This window comes from Calidris pugnax, unplaced genomic scaffold (assembly GCF_001431845.1).
Source record: "Calidris pugnax isolate Ruff unplaced genomic scaffold, ASM143184v1 scaffold30, whole genome shotgun sequence".
Classification (NCBI taxonomy): domain Eukaryota; kingdom Metazoa; phylum Chordata; class Aves; order Charadriiformes; family Scolopacidae; genus Calidris; species Calidris pugnax.
Window position 1 is genome coordinate 4895250 of NW_015090776.1, and position 15543 is coordinate 4910792.

Genomic DNA, 15543 nt, shown 5'->3' on the forward strand with positions numbered 1-15543 from the left:
AGGGAAATCATCCATCCCCTTTTCCTGCTGCCTGTTGGGAGATGCCGAGCAGTGGGAGCCGGCAGGGAGGGGGGAATGGGGGGGGGACACACCGGGGAAAAAAACACCCGCAGAGTTTGGGCGCAGAGGGCTGTCTCTTTCGGCAATGTCTCCGGCTACCTCTCTCCTCCTGCACCCAATTTGCTTCCCCCCCCACATCCAAAACCTGTCAGCCCCGAAGGTCCGGCGGCTGTGGTGGCTCCTGGTGAATCTGGTGGGGATCTACTGGCTGCAGTAGGGTGGGTTTCACCTCTCTCCACCCCCCCCCCCAACTCATAGGGTGAGCACCTGGGGATCCTGCCTTTGCAGCACCCTTCCCAAAGGAAAACTAACTTTTGGGTGGAGAAATCCAGCTCTGTCACCGTCCCCAGGGCCAGATCCTGCTGGCATCACCTTGTCCCCACGCCACCATGATGCAGCTGGATCCTTCCACCTGCCGGAAAGCCCTGGCTTGTATGGCCACCGCGGTACTTGCCCTTGCACCATGGTGGGACCAGCGAGGAGGAGAGGCAGGAGCCACGCAGGGCCTGGGGACCGTCACCTTGGCACATCTCTGCGCAGTGGGGTGGGCACCCATGGGTTGGCCAAGAGACTTGAGCAAGGATGGGCTCTGATGGATGTGATGTGACAGGGAGAGCGGATCTCGGCTGGCTGGAACGGCTCCTGGAACAGCATCAATCCAGCCGTAATGAAAAGTCGTTATGGATTGAAATGCCACCGATGGGGAGTGCCTCCCTCTCATCGATAGGAAGCCACCCATGTGGTGCTATGGGTTGGGGTGAGGAAGGTGCCGTGGAGGAAGGCTTGGACCGCTTTGCCATGGGTGGCCTTCATCTGGGCTGTGGTGGCACTCCAAGGTTGGACTTGAGGATGGGCACCAACCTGAATGGTGCAGATGTGGGTCCCCATGGGGCACCCACTCTGTCACCCACCAGTGGCAGGAGTGTCCCTTCTTTGGGGGCTGAGATGGAGGAATTGTCCCTGCCAAAAGGCTGCTCCTGTGGGGACATGGGGTTGGAGACCTGGCTTGGCTCTAGGAGGGCTTTTAGTAGGATTTGCCATCGTGTGTCACCAAGGAGGGTCAGCGACACCTTACCTGTGTGTAACGCTCGGGTGCCTCAGTGTGTATGGATGCCATATCCCAGCCACCGTGCTGGGGACCCACCAACACCCCAGATATGGCAACCAGAGGGATGCAGGGGGCTAGTAGGAGCCTGGGGAAGGCTGGAGCTCCTGATGCCCCAGGGATGGGGCAGGTTCTGAGCTGAGCTGGAGCTGGTAACACCGCAGTTTGGCTTTCGTGCTGGTTGCACAGCGAGATGGAGGGTGCCAGCTCCATTCCTGCACAGGCACCCACTTGTAGGTGGCCTACATTTGGCGGGGGGGAGGATATCTTCACCCCACACCGGGCTGATGGCCGTGCTTGCTCGCAGGTGCAGCCTGTGGCCTGCGAGAACAGTGAGGACAGGAGCATCACCCGTGTGGATGAGGGGCTGGAGGACTTCTTTGCCAAGAGGGTCATCACAGAGGAGCAGCCGTAAGCCCGGGGGGGGGGGGGGCCCCTGCACCCCCCCAGCACCCTGCACCCCTCTCTGGGATTTCACCGTTAAAGTGCTGCTGGTCCCAGTGTTGAAGGGGTGCTGGGGAAAACATCCCTTCTCAGGGCAGGCACCCAGCCTGGGCGTCACCATGGGGAAGGATGGTGGGAGAGGGGTGGGAGGCAGCCATGGGGTGCAGGATGGGGCCAGCACCCTGCTCCCACAGGCTCAGGGAGGAGCTGTGGGGTCTGCCCCACAGCAGGCAGTCAGTGGGGGGGTCTGACACTGGGAAGAGTTCGTCCTTGCTGGGACGACATCATCTCAGGTGGGGTGTCTGGGGTGTGGATCCATCCCTTCAGGGTGGGCAGAAGGGGGAAATGCTCTCCAGCCCCTCGGTGGCCTCACATTTCCCCATGCTTCCTCTCTTCCCAGTCCCACGGCTCCGGAGACCTGCCCAGGATCAGCCCCCCTGGCTCCCTCTGGCTCCCGCACCCTCAAGAAGAAAATCGGGAATTTTTTTGCCTTCAAAAAACCCAAATCCAGGCTGGGCTCCAGGTGTGAGAAGGAGCCCGAGGGTGGCCCCGCCGCCCCCAGGAGCCGGCGCTCGATGCTCAGTGACATTTTACGGGCCCCCAGCAAGGCAGGAGAGGCGGGCAAGCCCCTGAGTAAATCAGAGGAGGGGGGGCTCGCTGCCGAGCCCCGGGCAGAGCCCGAGCACTGCCAGACCCCCGACTCGGCCCGCAGGATCCGACCCAAGTACTCGCGGGAGGGCAAATCCCAGTCGCTCATCCTGCTGCCCGGGGAGGACGAGGACGCGCTGGGGGTCAGGCAGGACAAGGTAAGCTCTGTCACCAGGCCACCAACGCCGGGTCTGCTGATGGGTGCTGCTTCCACCCAAGGAGGGGCTGGTGGTGGGCACCAGAGAGGGATGTGAGGGGACACCAGAGTGATGCTGGGTATGACCCCGCTGGGTGGTGGCCATGCCTTGGTCTCCTGGGGGTTGTGGACACGGGTGGCCCCCCCCGGTGTGGGTGCTGTGTCCCTGGCAGGGCTGTGTCTGTCCCGCAGAAGAGGCACCTGGAGAAGAGCGAGGGGGAGCTGCCCGCCTCCTTCGAGCAGCGAGTGCAGGTTATGCTCCATCGCATCGGTGTCACCAAGGGTCCAACTGCCGAGGGCAAGAAGCAGCAGGTGGGGAGAGGCTCGGCTTTCAGGATGGGCCCTGCACCCAAAGAGGGGGGTGGAGGTGGGGGGTCTCTGGGATGGGGTTCCCCTAACTGGCGCTGACAGCACCCTGCCACTGCCCATGGCCTCAGTCCTGTCAAGGACTCTGCAAGGAGCCAATATGTGGCCTCCTAGGCGCTGTGTGGGGTCTGTCTGTCCTTCCTTCCCTGGCAATCACCTTGTCCTCTGCCCCCCATGGTCCCTGAGGGTGCTGCCACCCCCGCTTCCCCTCACCAAATTTCTTTCCCCTTGCAGAACAAAGACAACGAGATCAAGAAAGCCGGCTCAGATGGTGAGGGGCTGCGTCCTCCCCACCCTGACCCCTGCCCAGCTTGGGCACCCACAGGGTGGGCACGGGCAGGCCCCCTTGGGCTCCCAGCTGTGGGTCCCACCACATTTTCCCCCCCTCTCACTGGGTGCTGGTGACACTGGGTGGACCCCGGTGTGCTCATGGCTGGTGGCTTGTGCTTACAGGGGACATCGTGGACAGCTCTGCGGACTCCCCCCCGTCCCTGAAGGCCCGCACGCACTCTGTGTCCACAGGTGGGTCACCAGTGGGTGCCGGGGGTGGTGACACCAACCCCTGGGGCAGAGATCTCTGTCCCCTTTGCTGGCACCAAGCAGCCCTACATGGGGACCAACAGGTTACCGGTGGCCACGGGCAGGGTCCTTTGCACCCGTGGGTGCCCAACCCTGGCAATAGCCAATGTTAACCCAGCCCCTTGCCCGCTCCCTGGGGTGGCTGCAGGTCCCAGAACCAAGAGCTATCCCTTGGGAACATCACTGCCAGGGACCCACAGCTCTGCCCTGCCTTCCCCACAGACGCACCCTTCCGCAGCCCTACGGCCACCATGGAGCCCCGGCCAGCCTGGAAATCCCTGGGGAGGCAGCTGACGGTGGAGCCACAGGCCACCAGCTCCCACCAGCCCCGCCGCTCCCTCCTCCTGGCCGAGCCCAGTGGGCTACCGGAGCCCGGGGGCCGGGAGGGCTGGAGCAGCAGCTTGCCACGGCCGGGGAGGACCGCACCGGTCACGCTGCCGCGGAGGGTCAGCCACGGCGGGGAGGTGGGTGCTGTCAGCCCCCTGCCCACCCCGCCCGACACCGAAGGTAGGGATGCCCATGGGGTCCCCCATTCCACTGCTGGGCTGTCCCCGGAGCCCCTTGGGAATGGAGGGTGGGTGCTGATGGGGGGCTGCCAGGATGTTTTGGGGGGGCTGCAGGCCCACCAGCGATGGCATCTCTCCCCACTGCTTTTGCAGACAACCGGCTGACGCCGCGGCTGGCGGTGCTGTGGGGGACCGGCCGCCGAGCTGTGTCCGTCCACGAGGAGCAGCTCAGGGAGCCCGAGAGCCCGGCAGGGCTGGGAAGTAAGTGGGGGCTGCAATGGGACCCTCCCAATGCCCCCCCCCGGCCTTGCACCCCTTGCCAAAGGAGGCAGGTGGTGGCATGGTGGCATTCCACAGTACATGGTGGTGCTGTCGGGTGGCCACCTGGGGTGAGGGATGATGGCATCACCCCAGATGGAGGATTCCGGGGGGGCACTTGGCACTGGGATCAGCCTTGGTGGTAGCCAGGTTGCCCGGGCTCACAGGCAGATAGGGAGCAGGAGCCAAGTGGCTGCCCCTCACCCTAACGTGGGGCTGGTTTGTGTTTCCCCCAGCGGGCACCATCCCCCTGCGCCTGCGGCGGTCGCCTGTCTTCAAACGGAGGACCAAGCACGACTCCCTCCCGGAGCCGGAGAGCGAGCCCGGACCATCCTCAGATGCTGCAGGTGAGATGTGATATGTGTGTGTGTGTGTGTCCCTCCCCATCCTTGCACCCCTGCTAATGCAGGGTGTTGGGGTACAGAGGGTGTTGTGTCCCCCCACACACACTCACGCCACCCTTCGTCCCCTCTCTAGGTGCCACGGCGCAGGACTGTCCCCACGCTGGGCTGGAGGAACCACAGGCTGGAACGGGCACCGAAGGCGAGCGGCCGCAAGCCCCGGCACAAACTGCTGCGAATGCACAGGACTCAGCAGCCATAGACCAAAGACGCCCGGTGCCGGGCTGGGGGGAGCCAGCCCCGGGCCAGTGAAGCCCCTTGCATGCCTCTGGGCCACTGTCCCCAATAAAACCCTGCGAGTGAGCGCACGGTGCCGAGGTGGTTGGCAGCCGGGGTGCAGAGAGAGAGAGACGGGGCACGGGGCTGCGGCGCCGGCTTCCGATGGCATCGGCCACCTTTGGCTGTGGGGATGGCCACCAGCATCGCCCACGAGGGCCCTGGGATCCTGCTGGAGCCCTCGGGATGCACGGAGCGGCCATCACCTTCCCCGGAGGGCCCCTGCGGGGGGAAACTGGTGGTTTTAGGCAGGAGCTGGGCAGGCAGCGGTGGTGCTGGCAGCAGGACGTTCTCAGAAGGTGTCACCAGGGCCCTTTCACCCCTCCAGCTCCTCACTCCGTGGGGTACCGCTCGCTCCAGCCCCCCCCGCCAAGACGCAGGCTTCCATCAACAGGACCACGACCCATGGCATTTCAGCTCTGCAGCCCTGCCACCCCCGTGGCTCTCCTGGTGCCACCAGCGTCACCCCAACGGCTTTCTCCCGCCTCGACCTCCGCTCTGGACCAAACGCATTCCTTACGGATGTTTACGACAAAGCAGCAACATGCTTTTCTTTCTTTTTTTTTTTTCTCCCTTTTTTTTTTTAATACAAGAGCTGTGTATTTAAAAAATATACAATTTTTATTTTTAATTTCTACAACATAACCCTGCGGGATATTTTTTCTAACAAAGAGTACAGGACCCTACCTAAATGTCATCAATAAAACCTCCAAACTCCTGCGCTGCCTTCGTAGCGGGGATCAGGTTGTGGGGCCGCTGCCACCCCTGCTAACGGGGGTGGCACCAGGTCACCTCTTGTCCCTGCCCACCGGGAAGGGACGTTTGGAAGGGATGGGGAAGGAGAGGTGGGAGAGGGATGCTGGCTCACGCACAGGCATCCCTGAACGGCTGCTTTTGCCCCCCGCCTTGGCACTGAGGGTGCTGGCCTCCAACAGGTCATGTCCCCAGCATCTCTGGAGCCAGGCCAGCCTACTCTGCAGTCCCCTTGGTGACAGGGGTCCCCTTGGTGACAGGGGTCCCTGGTGTCCCCCGGCTTCCCTCCCCCAAGTTTTAAGTGATTTTTTGCTGAACTGGTGAAGAAACGAAGGAAGGGCTGGGCTCAGGAGTCCACCTCCCCGTCCATGAGTATCCAGCACGCCCACTTCAGCATCGCCTTGGAGATCCTGCAAAACCAGACCAGGGTGAGAAGGGACCCGGCTGGGGACATGCCATGGGGGGGAACAAGGGACAGCTGTCCGAGGCTATGGCCGCACTGACCTGACGGATCGTATCCGCTCGCAGAGCTCGGGGCTCGGTGCCTCATACCTGTACTGGGCCCGCTTCTCCTTCACGTACTGCAGGAGTGAAAGGGGAGGGTGAGGCTGTGGTCTGTCCCAGCCCCAAAGCCCACAGCACAGCCCCACCACCCAGGCTGAGACACCCCCCCCCCACGCCTAGGAAAACTCTGGGGTCTCTCCCCTAATTGTTGCCTGCTCGTCCAATCTCATTTTACCCAGAGAACTGGAAGATGAACGCTCCAGCAAGTGTTGGCTCCCACCCAATGAGGCCACAGGCTCAACCGTATCTTCACCCAGTGCCCCAGATCATCCTTTGGGAGGGCTGGGGTCACCATCTGTGTCGATACCCGTGTTCTAGTGACCCATCTCCACCAGGCAGGTGAGGAAAGCCCTTGGGGAGGGTACACCAGTAGTGGGGGGACACACAAGAATATCCCTGGGGACCACCCTCCAGGGGAAACCACCAGCTGCTTCCTCTTTACCGGCTGCAGAGCTCTGTGCTGCTCGGGCCTGGAGCTGGGGCCACTTGATGGGGCTGCTTGCTCTTCCTCCTCCTCCTCCTCCACGAGCTCCTTTCCACGCTGCAGCCCTGTCTCCTCCTTTCTGCTCTTCTTTGTGCGCCGTGTGCTCACAAGCTCCAGCCTCCTGCCCGTCTCTCTCCCCCTGCCCCACATGGAACCTCGGGGGGACTTCTGCCTCCCGAGGCCGGGCAGCGCCTGGCCATCATCTCCCGCCAGCAGCTTCCTCTTGGCACCCAGGGCACCTCCTTCCCGGGTCCTGGCACCAGCTGAACCACGCTTCAAGGTATCCGGAGGGCAAGCCGTGCCGCTGGAGTCCGCCTGCTCCTTGTGCGGCGTCCCTTCGGGCAGGGGGTGCGGGAGGCTGCTGGGCGTGATGGAAAAAGCTGGAGAAAGAGACGAGGGGGCGGCCGGGGAGCCCCCCGCTATCTCCAGGCTTCCAGGAGGGCAGGGGGCATCGCTGGCTGCCTCCGCAGCTGCTGGTGCCCGGGTGGTGCCGGTCTCCACCGGGCTGATGTTGTCGTAGGAGCAGAGCAGGGAGGGAGAGGAGGCCTGCACCGGCTCTCCTGGTGGCAAGTCCTCGGCAGCGTCCTGGCTACACTGTTCCAGCAAGTCTGGGGTGTTGCTGTCAGCAACCACGTCTTGCTGGGTCTTCGGTGAAACGTCATGTTGAGAGGTCTTCTCTGGGAAGAGGAACCACATGGTCAGCTTGGGCGGGGGGCAAGGCGGCCGCTGGTGGGACGTGACCCACCATATCACGTTGTGCAGGAAAAGCACGGGAGCTGGAACGATGCATCCACAGGAGCTATGTAGTCACCCAGTGAGAGGAAAGGGGGTTGTCTCCTGCTGGTGAGGCAGGCTGGACACTCAGGGACATGGGGACTCACCATCTGAAGAGTTCAGGGTCAAAGATATCTGGGGGAGCCTGTTCCAGGGGTTGTCCAGGGATCCCTCCGAGCTCTCCGACAAGGCTGTTGACTCAGCAGCTGCAAAGATCAAGTCGGGAGGGGTTGATTTTGGCAAAGCTGCTGCCCACTCTCAACCCTGCAGGGGCTACAAAGGCTCTCGGACAGAGACAGCACTTGAGGGGAGCTGAGAGCCTTCTCCAACCAAAACCAGGGTGTTCTCCACCCAGACCCTTTCTATGATCTCTGCCAGCCCCTGTGTCAGGCAGCAGAGAGGAAGATGCTGCCCACAGAGCAGGCAGGTGGGAGGAAGACCTTCTCCAACACCCTGCACTGTCCGGGACAGCAGCTCCCTTCACCTCCTACATGGAGCTCTTGCAGGTACTTCTGCAGCAAAGCTTGGTTGACATGAAACCCAGTGAGGTGACACAAGTGTGGCAGGTGACTCGGGCTCTGTGATGGCATCAAAGGGACAAAAACCACTCCCAGCACAACAAACCGAAGCTGCTCAGCTTCAGGAGGCTGAAGGAATGGGACCATTCCCTGCCTGCTTAAGGCAGGCCATGCCCAATCTAAGGAGAAGATGGGCTGAGCCAACTTCAGAAGAAACTACTACGAGGCTGGATGGGATCTGGAGGTCCCACTACTCACGGCTGGTTTGGGATATGACACTTGGGTCACCTGGCACCATCCTCTCAACGCCGCTCTTCCCAGGAGCTGCTTCGCACGTGTCTGCAATGAAAGGAGCACTGCTGGTCCCATCCCAGCTCGGTGCGCAGCCAGAGCAGAGGAAGTCTTCTTCCCACCCCAGGGAGACCCATATTTCATACGCTTGGACGCTGAACTGCCCACCTGCCTAAACCCGAGATGAAGCCACCACACTGACCTGCCTTGGAAGCATCACAAGCAACTGCCTCTTCCTCAGGAGGGATCACCAGGATGTTGGCTGGGACCATGAAGACGTCCTCACCCTGCTGAGGTGAGACAAATGAAGTGGTTTCTCACTGGGGACTCCCACCTGAGATGCAGGAGCCCGCTCACAATCTGGGCAGCTGAACACCAGAACTCCAGCTCTGTCCACCACTCTTCCCTATCCTTCTCCCACCCCTCCAGAGCAGGGTCCTCACCACAAGCTGTCACAGCAGCAGGACTGACCTCCTTCTTGCGCTCTGCCTCCCACTGGGTGACGGGAACCTCATCCTTCACCATCACTGGAGGGGTCTCCTTGGACATCTGTAAATCCAAGCATTTCTCAGCACTTTCCTTCAAAACCTCCAGCTGGTCCTGGCCCATGGCATCAATCAGCTGAGAGATGGATGGCTCTGGAGCAAGAACACATGAACATCAGTGGAGAAGACACCTTAATTCAGCAAATGCTTCTACTCTGCTGCACGACTGTCATGTGGACTGAAACCTGTGGAAACACACAAAAGTCTGCATTTCCTCTGCTTCCACAAACTATCTTTCCTTTCTCCAGCGTGAGCACCGGCGTACGATGGCCCATGCTTTAGCTGTCAGCACCATCTCCTCCTGCTTTAGGTTTAGCAAGGGTTCCTCGTGAGATCTGGTCAGGTTTGTGCTACCTCTGCCTAACCCAGCCCAAACTGAGGAGATCCAGGGGCCCCCCACCAGGCAGCCTGAGCACCATGTGCCCCCCCAACAACCCTTTACCTGAGCTGGGAGCATTCTTCAGCGCAAGACTCCTCCTGCAATGACCAAGGAGAAGACAAAGGCAGGTTAGGGCTGGGACACGGGCAGGCCAGCAGCCCTTTTCAGATCAATCATCCTGGCTTGGAAAAAAGTGGCTTGTGGAAGTAGTGGATTCCCCACTGGGTGCTGGGTCTGGCCACCAGCCTCTGCTCAGTATCCCAGGAATGTCCATGAGGGAGTCCCATTCCTGGAGATGGACTGGTGGAGACCCCTGAGGGTCTTCCAGAGTTGGGGCTCCAAACATGGACTGAAAAATAAGCTGTGCAGGGCTCACCCACCCAGCCATCCTCCCCACGGCTGGAAGAAACAAGTTCTCCAGGGGTGTTTTCTCCCAGTTTAGGGGAAAAGGCTGGGTCCAAGAGCCCTCTGTGTCACTCAGATTTCATTCTTCATGGCCCATTCAGCTCTGCCATGTCCTGCAGGGAGTCCCACAGGTTAACCAGAAGCTGCCAAAAGGTGTGCCTGCCCCTGCCCACCAGCTCTAGCCCCACTCAGAGCCTGCGTGTCTCATCACGGTGTCCAGGTATGTTATCATAGAATGGTTTGGGTTGGAAGGAACCAACCTTAAAGATCAGCCAGTTCCAACCCCCTGCCATGGGCGGGGACACCTCCCACTAGACCAGGTTCCTCAAAGCCACATCTTGAACACTTCCACGTTCCCCAGAAATGGCCAGTCCCCCACTTACAGCCAGAGCTCCTTGATCTTCTGCATCACAGAGGGCTCCTGGTTCCTGCAGCGAGAGAGAAGCCGGTTACTGATTCCCTCTGTGTGCCCACCTTCCTTCACAGCTTCCAGAGACAACTCCACTTTCAAAGAGCAAAAAGTCTCCACCACAACCAGCTCCCACCAAAGCTCCCAGGGTCAGCGCTTCCCTGGGGAGATGAGGAAGCCCCCACCACCCCAGACCCAAGCCCCTTGCCCACCCCATGGGCCATACCCATCGGATGACTCCAACCTCTGCCTCTCCATGGGCAGCACCATGAACTGCTGGGCCGTGAGGTAAAACTCACAGTCCTCCTGCGGGGAAAACAGAGCCTGTAAGGCACATCTGCCATCCCACCTCCAATCCCACCACCCCTTGGGCCAGCGAGCACCCAGCACCCACCCCAGCTCTGCCACCAACCCTCCAACCAAGGTGAAGCCATGCCACAAAGGAGAACACCCTTCAATGGTGGGTTTGTACCATCAAACCCCATTAGCTGATGGCTCTTCAAGAACTACAGGCCAGGCTGGGCCAGCCCAAGGCCATGGGGACACTCCTGAAAGGGAACAGCGGGCAGCTCTGCCACCAGTGGTCCACACAGGCCGCCTGTAGCTGCCCGGCAGCAGGAGGAGGTAACAACCAGGTGGCCCTGGGCGTGATGCACCACATCTCCATGAAGGGCTCACGTCATCCCCTGCCCCAGCGCCCAGGCCAAGTCACCATCATTGCCACAGAACCTCCCAGTTGATGCATATGGAAGAAGAATCATAGAATCATTCAGGTTGGAAAAGACCCTTGGGATCATTGGGTCCAACCATCAACCCTACTCTACAAAGTTCTCCCCTACACCCTATCCCCCAAGAAAGGCCACCCCTCATCTGCCTCCAGATTCTGGAAGCAGCTCAAAGCAGGGAAGGATGCAGGAAGCACAGCAAGGTCAAGGAATGAGTTGTTTCTGCTCATCGGAGCACTTACCAGCCTGGCCTCATCCCGGAAACACACCGTGTACTTCTGCAAGACGATAATCCTGCAAACAAGGCTGGAAAGCCTGAGCTGCATGTGGGCACTAGAAAAAGAGCACAGCAGGAACGTCTTGGCGAGGTGAAGAATGGAGCTGGACCACCCAGACACATAGTAGGACTCCCCCAAAAGCTATGCCAACCACATCAGGGCATGTTGGTACGTGTCTCAGCAGGGGCACCAGGGACTGAGGGCTCCTGAAACTTATCCCTGCTGCTCATTCTCAGCTCTGCTACCACCATCCCACCAATCTGGGGGTGTCCAAATGGGGAAACTGAGGAAAGCACTGAGGGAGCAGCCCATGGTTAATGCTCTGGTTCCTCTCCCAAAGCCCACGTGCTCTTCAGAACCTTTCTAATGACATTTACATGGCATTGCAGCTTCTGCCATCAACTCCTGCCCATCCTAGCCAGCCAAAACCGGAGAACCAGCTTTCTGGTTTTCTTCTCTTAGCTTTTTCACACAGAATTCCCACCCTGTGATGGCTTTAGCTTAACACAACCTGAACCAAGACCAGTCAGGAACCCCACTAGCAGCTGGGGAGAACCGCTGTCCCAGCCACAGCCAAGTCATGGTGGAACCCACTTTTCCTCCGCCTGCAGAGCTTCGGGCGTAATGACCACACGGATGTAGTAGGAGCCATCTGAGACCTGCAGGACAGCATCTTGGGGGACCTCAGGTTGAGCTGGAGCAGTTGAGTCACTCAAAACCTATCAAGAGATTGGGGGAAGAAATCTCATTTTCAGACTTCCCCATGAACAAGGACCAGACACCAGGCCTGGCTGAGAGCCTGGACTCTTGGAAGAGAAGGTCACCATTCACCGTGAAGCCAGAGGGCAACGCTTAATCCATGGCCAAAGGGTCTGGCATGTGCTTGTGCCTCCTGGCTGGACCACGCAGGCTCCACACCAAGACAGAATAAAGGACACGTCACATTGTGCAAGAGAGCAATTGAAGGCAAGGTGGGAGAGGAGCCACAACCAAGCATTTTTTTTTTACCCAAACCAGTAGTAGGAATCCAGGCAAAAGGGGCTGGGCAGCTTGGGACACATACTCCTCTGCAAAGCACAGGAAGATGGAGAGCATCAGTAGCCAGCAGGACCACTACAGCCCTTCCCTTCTTCTGAATAAAGTTCCTGCTGTAGCAGCCCTGAGCCTCTACAAAGCCATGACCACGCTGGGTCAAAACAACCCCTGAAGGATGCAATAAACTGCTCCTTCCAGTCTCGCACCTGCTTGCTCCACGGGCTGAGAGCTGCAGATCAGTCCTGGCCTGCCCTCAGCCCTACAGCCCTGAGCTTCTCCCATGACACACCTACCGTTTGGTCACATATGTCGTGTACATCGTTCACCTGCCCGGTGATGTTGGGACACGATACCAGAAGAGGGTCGTGAAAAGGCATGTCCCATCACACACAAAAGCCACCACCATTTGACAGGGGGTGTGCATTACGGCCTTTAATAGGTGCTCACCACGTTAAAAAGACCAGTCACCACCAACTGAGACCTTCTGACAAGAAGGCCTGCCATCCCCACTGCATAAACTCCCCGTCCAAGCCAACAAGGCCTGCTGTTGGGCTGAAGGATGCCCATGCCACCAGGATCCTGCTCCTGTAGGTATCTCAGCTCAGCCCCCCAGCAGTGCCCGCTGGCTGTGTCTCCTCACCCCAGTGGGAGAAGCCCAGCGTGCAGGTGGCCAGTCCCACTGTGTGCTCACTCACTATGGGCAACTCTTCATTCCCAGCGGAGGCAGAGAGGCTTAGCTGCAAGAGAGCACCGGTACCAGGAGAAGGCAGGGCTGCTCACAGGACTGGGTAAAAAATAAAAAAAAAAGATAAAAAAAGAGGATGGGTTTGGAAATTATAGATCTGAAAGAGTTAGAGAAGGTGTCAGGCAGAGTTGGAGACCAGAGCAAGCTGAAGAAAGGCTCTGCTGCTCAAGATGCACTCCCAACCTTCATTAAATGTGGAGGACTGGGGTGGGTGTAGGTTGGAGGGTGGTTACATAGAATCACCACCACCACCATGGTTGGAAGGGACCTCTGAGATCATCGAGTCCAACCTTAAACAACAAACAAACAAAAAAAACCCCGAAAAAAACCCAACAAATAAAAAACCCCAAACACACCAACAACAAAACAAAACACACAACACCTCACCACATCACACCCACCCACAACCCAACGATCTTGGGCACTAGAGCATGCCCTGAAGAGCCATGTCTACACGTTTCTTAAACACCTCCAGGGATGGTGACTCCACCACCTCCCTGGGCCGACTGTTCCAGTGCCTGACCACTCTCTCAGGAAAGTCATTCTTCCTAAGATCTAATCTAAACCTCCCCTGCCCCAACTTCAGACCATTTCCTCTGGTCCTGTCATTGTTCCCTTGGGAGAAGAGGCCAACACCCACCTCTCTACAACCTCCTGTCAGGTAGTTGTAGAGGGCAATGAGGTCTCCCCTCAGCCTCCTCTTCTCTAAACTAAACATGACCAGTTCCCTCAGCCTCTCCTTGCACGACTTGTTCTCCAGACCCCTCACCAGCTTGGTGGCTCTCTCTACATGGAGGCACCTCTCCCCGTTAATCCCTCAAGCCCTAGAGGGGACCCATTCATTCACTGCTGGGTCTTCATCAGCCCAGGAACAACACATCTGCCTGGGAGCAGGGACTGAGACAAGAAGTAGGGAATCGGTGATCTCACCACCTCCACATCTTCAGATGGGATGGGGAACAGGACCCTGGGGTCTTCTCTCTCCTGCAGTCATGATTTTTAATCCCTATCTCACCTCTCCTTCCACTTAAATCACAACATCCATCTTTCTCCTTCCTCCTGTTAGTAAGGAGGCACCTGATTTGTCTCAAACATCTCATCTCCAGAAGACGTTAGGAGATTGCTCACACTACCGTTGTCCATGGCAGGATGTGACTCCAAGCACCCAAAGGCTGCGAGCAAACAGCAAACCAGAGCATTGGAGCTGGATTTCTGCAGCGTCCAGGACATGACCACAACCAAGGAACTGCTTGCCCTGCACATGAGGGTCTCACATCTGCCTGTGCACCTGGTTGTCTCACAACACCTTCACCCAATCCCTCCATGATCAGCAGCACTGACCCCACTCGGTTGTTCTCCTGCTTCCTTCTCACCGCCCATCAGGCCTCAAACAGGGAAAAGTCCCCTGACTAAAGCTCTCTTCTGCCCCACAGGATAGATCAAACATCAAAGACATCACCAGTGCTGCAAGAAAAGCTCTCCAGGAATGATGCAGGAGCAGGTTTTGTGCCTGGGGACCCCATGCCGTGAATCACCATGCCAGAGGCTCTCCTAGAAGAGCCAGCATCCATGGAAGGACAAAGTCATGGTCCCACCAACGCTCACCACCAGACAGGAAGACATTCCAGACACCTCAGCAGGTCCTGCTTCTGCCTCGTGCTACCCACTGTCAAAGAAAACCCATCAAACCACATGGTACGAGGAAAGCCAGGACACAGAGAGGATGAGGAGGATGAAGGCAAGGCAGCCTGCAAGTACAAGGCTGGGAAAGAAGTTGACTTCGGAGACTGCAAACTCTTGGGATGAGAGCAGAGCACACCTACCAAGGGTGCAAAAGTCAGCAAAGGCCACCAGAAACCGGTAAAACAAAGGTCCTCTATCTCAAGAAAAGCCCCCAGAATCGGAGGACTTTGAGGAAGGTTTGCCCACCCACAGCCACTGAATTGGGAACTGCCGTCCACCTCCAGGAATGTGGATTTCAAATGCCGTTGGAGCACTTTAGGACAGTCCCCCTCGGTACCTACCCGCAGGACCTGCCCGGCCAGGAGGTTCTCAGTGGCATCCAGCTGCTCGTAATTCACCAAGAGGTTGGTAATCCAAGGCTGCAGAACATAGACTTTAGGAGAAGACATATTCTTCTGCTCATAGACAAACCTATGGGAGAAGAGACGAGGCACCAAACCATGAGTGGGATGTAAGCAAAGCTCCGACACCTCAGGAACAGTTTTACACCCCAAACCCAGCCCAAAGCCACCCGCGTTTCCGCAGGGACACCCATCCCAAGGGAGCTGAAGATGAGCTGCTGGGGACAGGTAGGTCCTGCAGCATCCCATCAGCAGGCTCTGGAGCCGTGTGAGGGATTTTCCAAATCTCTCATCCAGGTCACGATGCTTTTTTTCCATCTCTTCCCATATTGCTTATTATCCCCCACTAATTATTTATCAATACCCGGGATTTAACCCCATCGCTCCCTTAACTGCAAAAGGGGGGAAGGGGTCTCTCTTTGCTGGATAAGGGCCCTGCAGCAGGGCTGGGGACAGGCAGGGTTGGGACAAAGCAGGGGGCTGGGGGCAGGCAGGGGGCTGGGGACACGGAAGGGCTGGGGAAGGCAGTATTGGGGACAGGCAGGGGTTTGGGGACAGGCAGGGGTTGAGGACAAAGCAAGGGTTTGGGGACAAAGCAGGGGTCTGGGGACAGGCAGGGGTGGGGGAAAGGCCGGGGGGCCGGGCCCATGCGCGT

General features: G+C 58.7%; 2 protein-coding genes across 5 annotated transcripts in view; one reads left to right on the forward strand and one right to left on the reverse strand.

Moving 5' to 3' along the window:
* Positions 1–5617, forward strand: part of RLTPR (RGD motif, leucine rich repeats, tropomodulin domain and proline-rich containing) — a 25853-nt gene extending 20236 nt beyond the window's left edge. The window contains exons 32-41 of the mRNA XM_014946929.1: positions 213–273; positions 1403–1576; positions 2010–2415; positions 2646–2765; positions 3054–3090; positions 3273–3341; positions 3621–3905; positions 4058–4165; positions 4459–4569; positions 4700–5617. Coding sequence (XP_014802415.1) covers positions 213–273; positions 1403–1576; positions 2010–2415; positions 2646–2765; positions 3054–3090; positions 3273–3341; positions 3621–3905; positions 4058–4165; positions 4459–4569; positions 4700–4875 — 1547 coding nt within the window. The 3' untranslated portion in view covers positions 4876–5617. The remainder of the gene's footprint in view (positions 1–212; positions 274–1402; positions 1577–2009; positions 2416–2645; positions 2766–3053; positions 3091–3272; positions 3342–3620; positions 3906–4057; positions 4166–4458; positions 4570–4699) is intronic.
* The window catches only part of LOC106892042, a 14798-nt gene continuing 4786 nt past the window's right edge, over positions 5532–15543 (reverse strand). Inside the window, exons 2-14 of one of the 4 annotated variants that reach the window (XM_014948927.1) lie at positions 14829–14958; positions 11619–11743; positions 10989–11079; positions 10248–10327; positions 9996–10040; positions 9271–9305; positions 8755–8921; positions 8486–8570; positions 8251–8331; positions 7582–7680; positions 6659–7476; positions 6157–6233; positions 5532–6062 (exon numbers count right to left, since the gene is read on the reverse strand). In XM_014948927.1, coding sequence (XP_014804413.1) covers positions 5999–6062; positions 6157–6233; positions 6659–7476; positions 7582–7680; positions 8251–8331; positions 8486–8570; positions 8755–8921; positions 9271–9305; positions 9996–10040; positions 10248–10327; positions 10989–11079; positions 11619–11743; positions 14829–14958 — 1897 coding nt within the window. In that variant the 3' untranslated portion in view covers positions 5532–5998. Of the gene's footprint in view, positions 6063–6156; positions 6234–6658; positions 7477–7581; positions 7681–8250; positions 8332–8485; positions 8574–8754; positions 8922–9270; positions 9306–9995; positions 10041–10247; positions 10328–10988; positions 11080–11618; positions 11744–14828; positions 14959–15543 lie in introns of all 4 variants that reach the window. The other 3 variants (XM_014948918.1, XM_014948934.1, XM_014948943.1) reach the window with 3 other exon arrangements.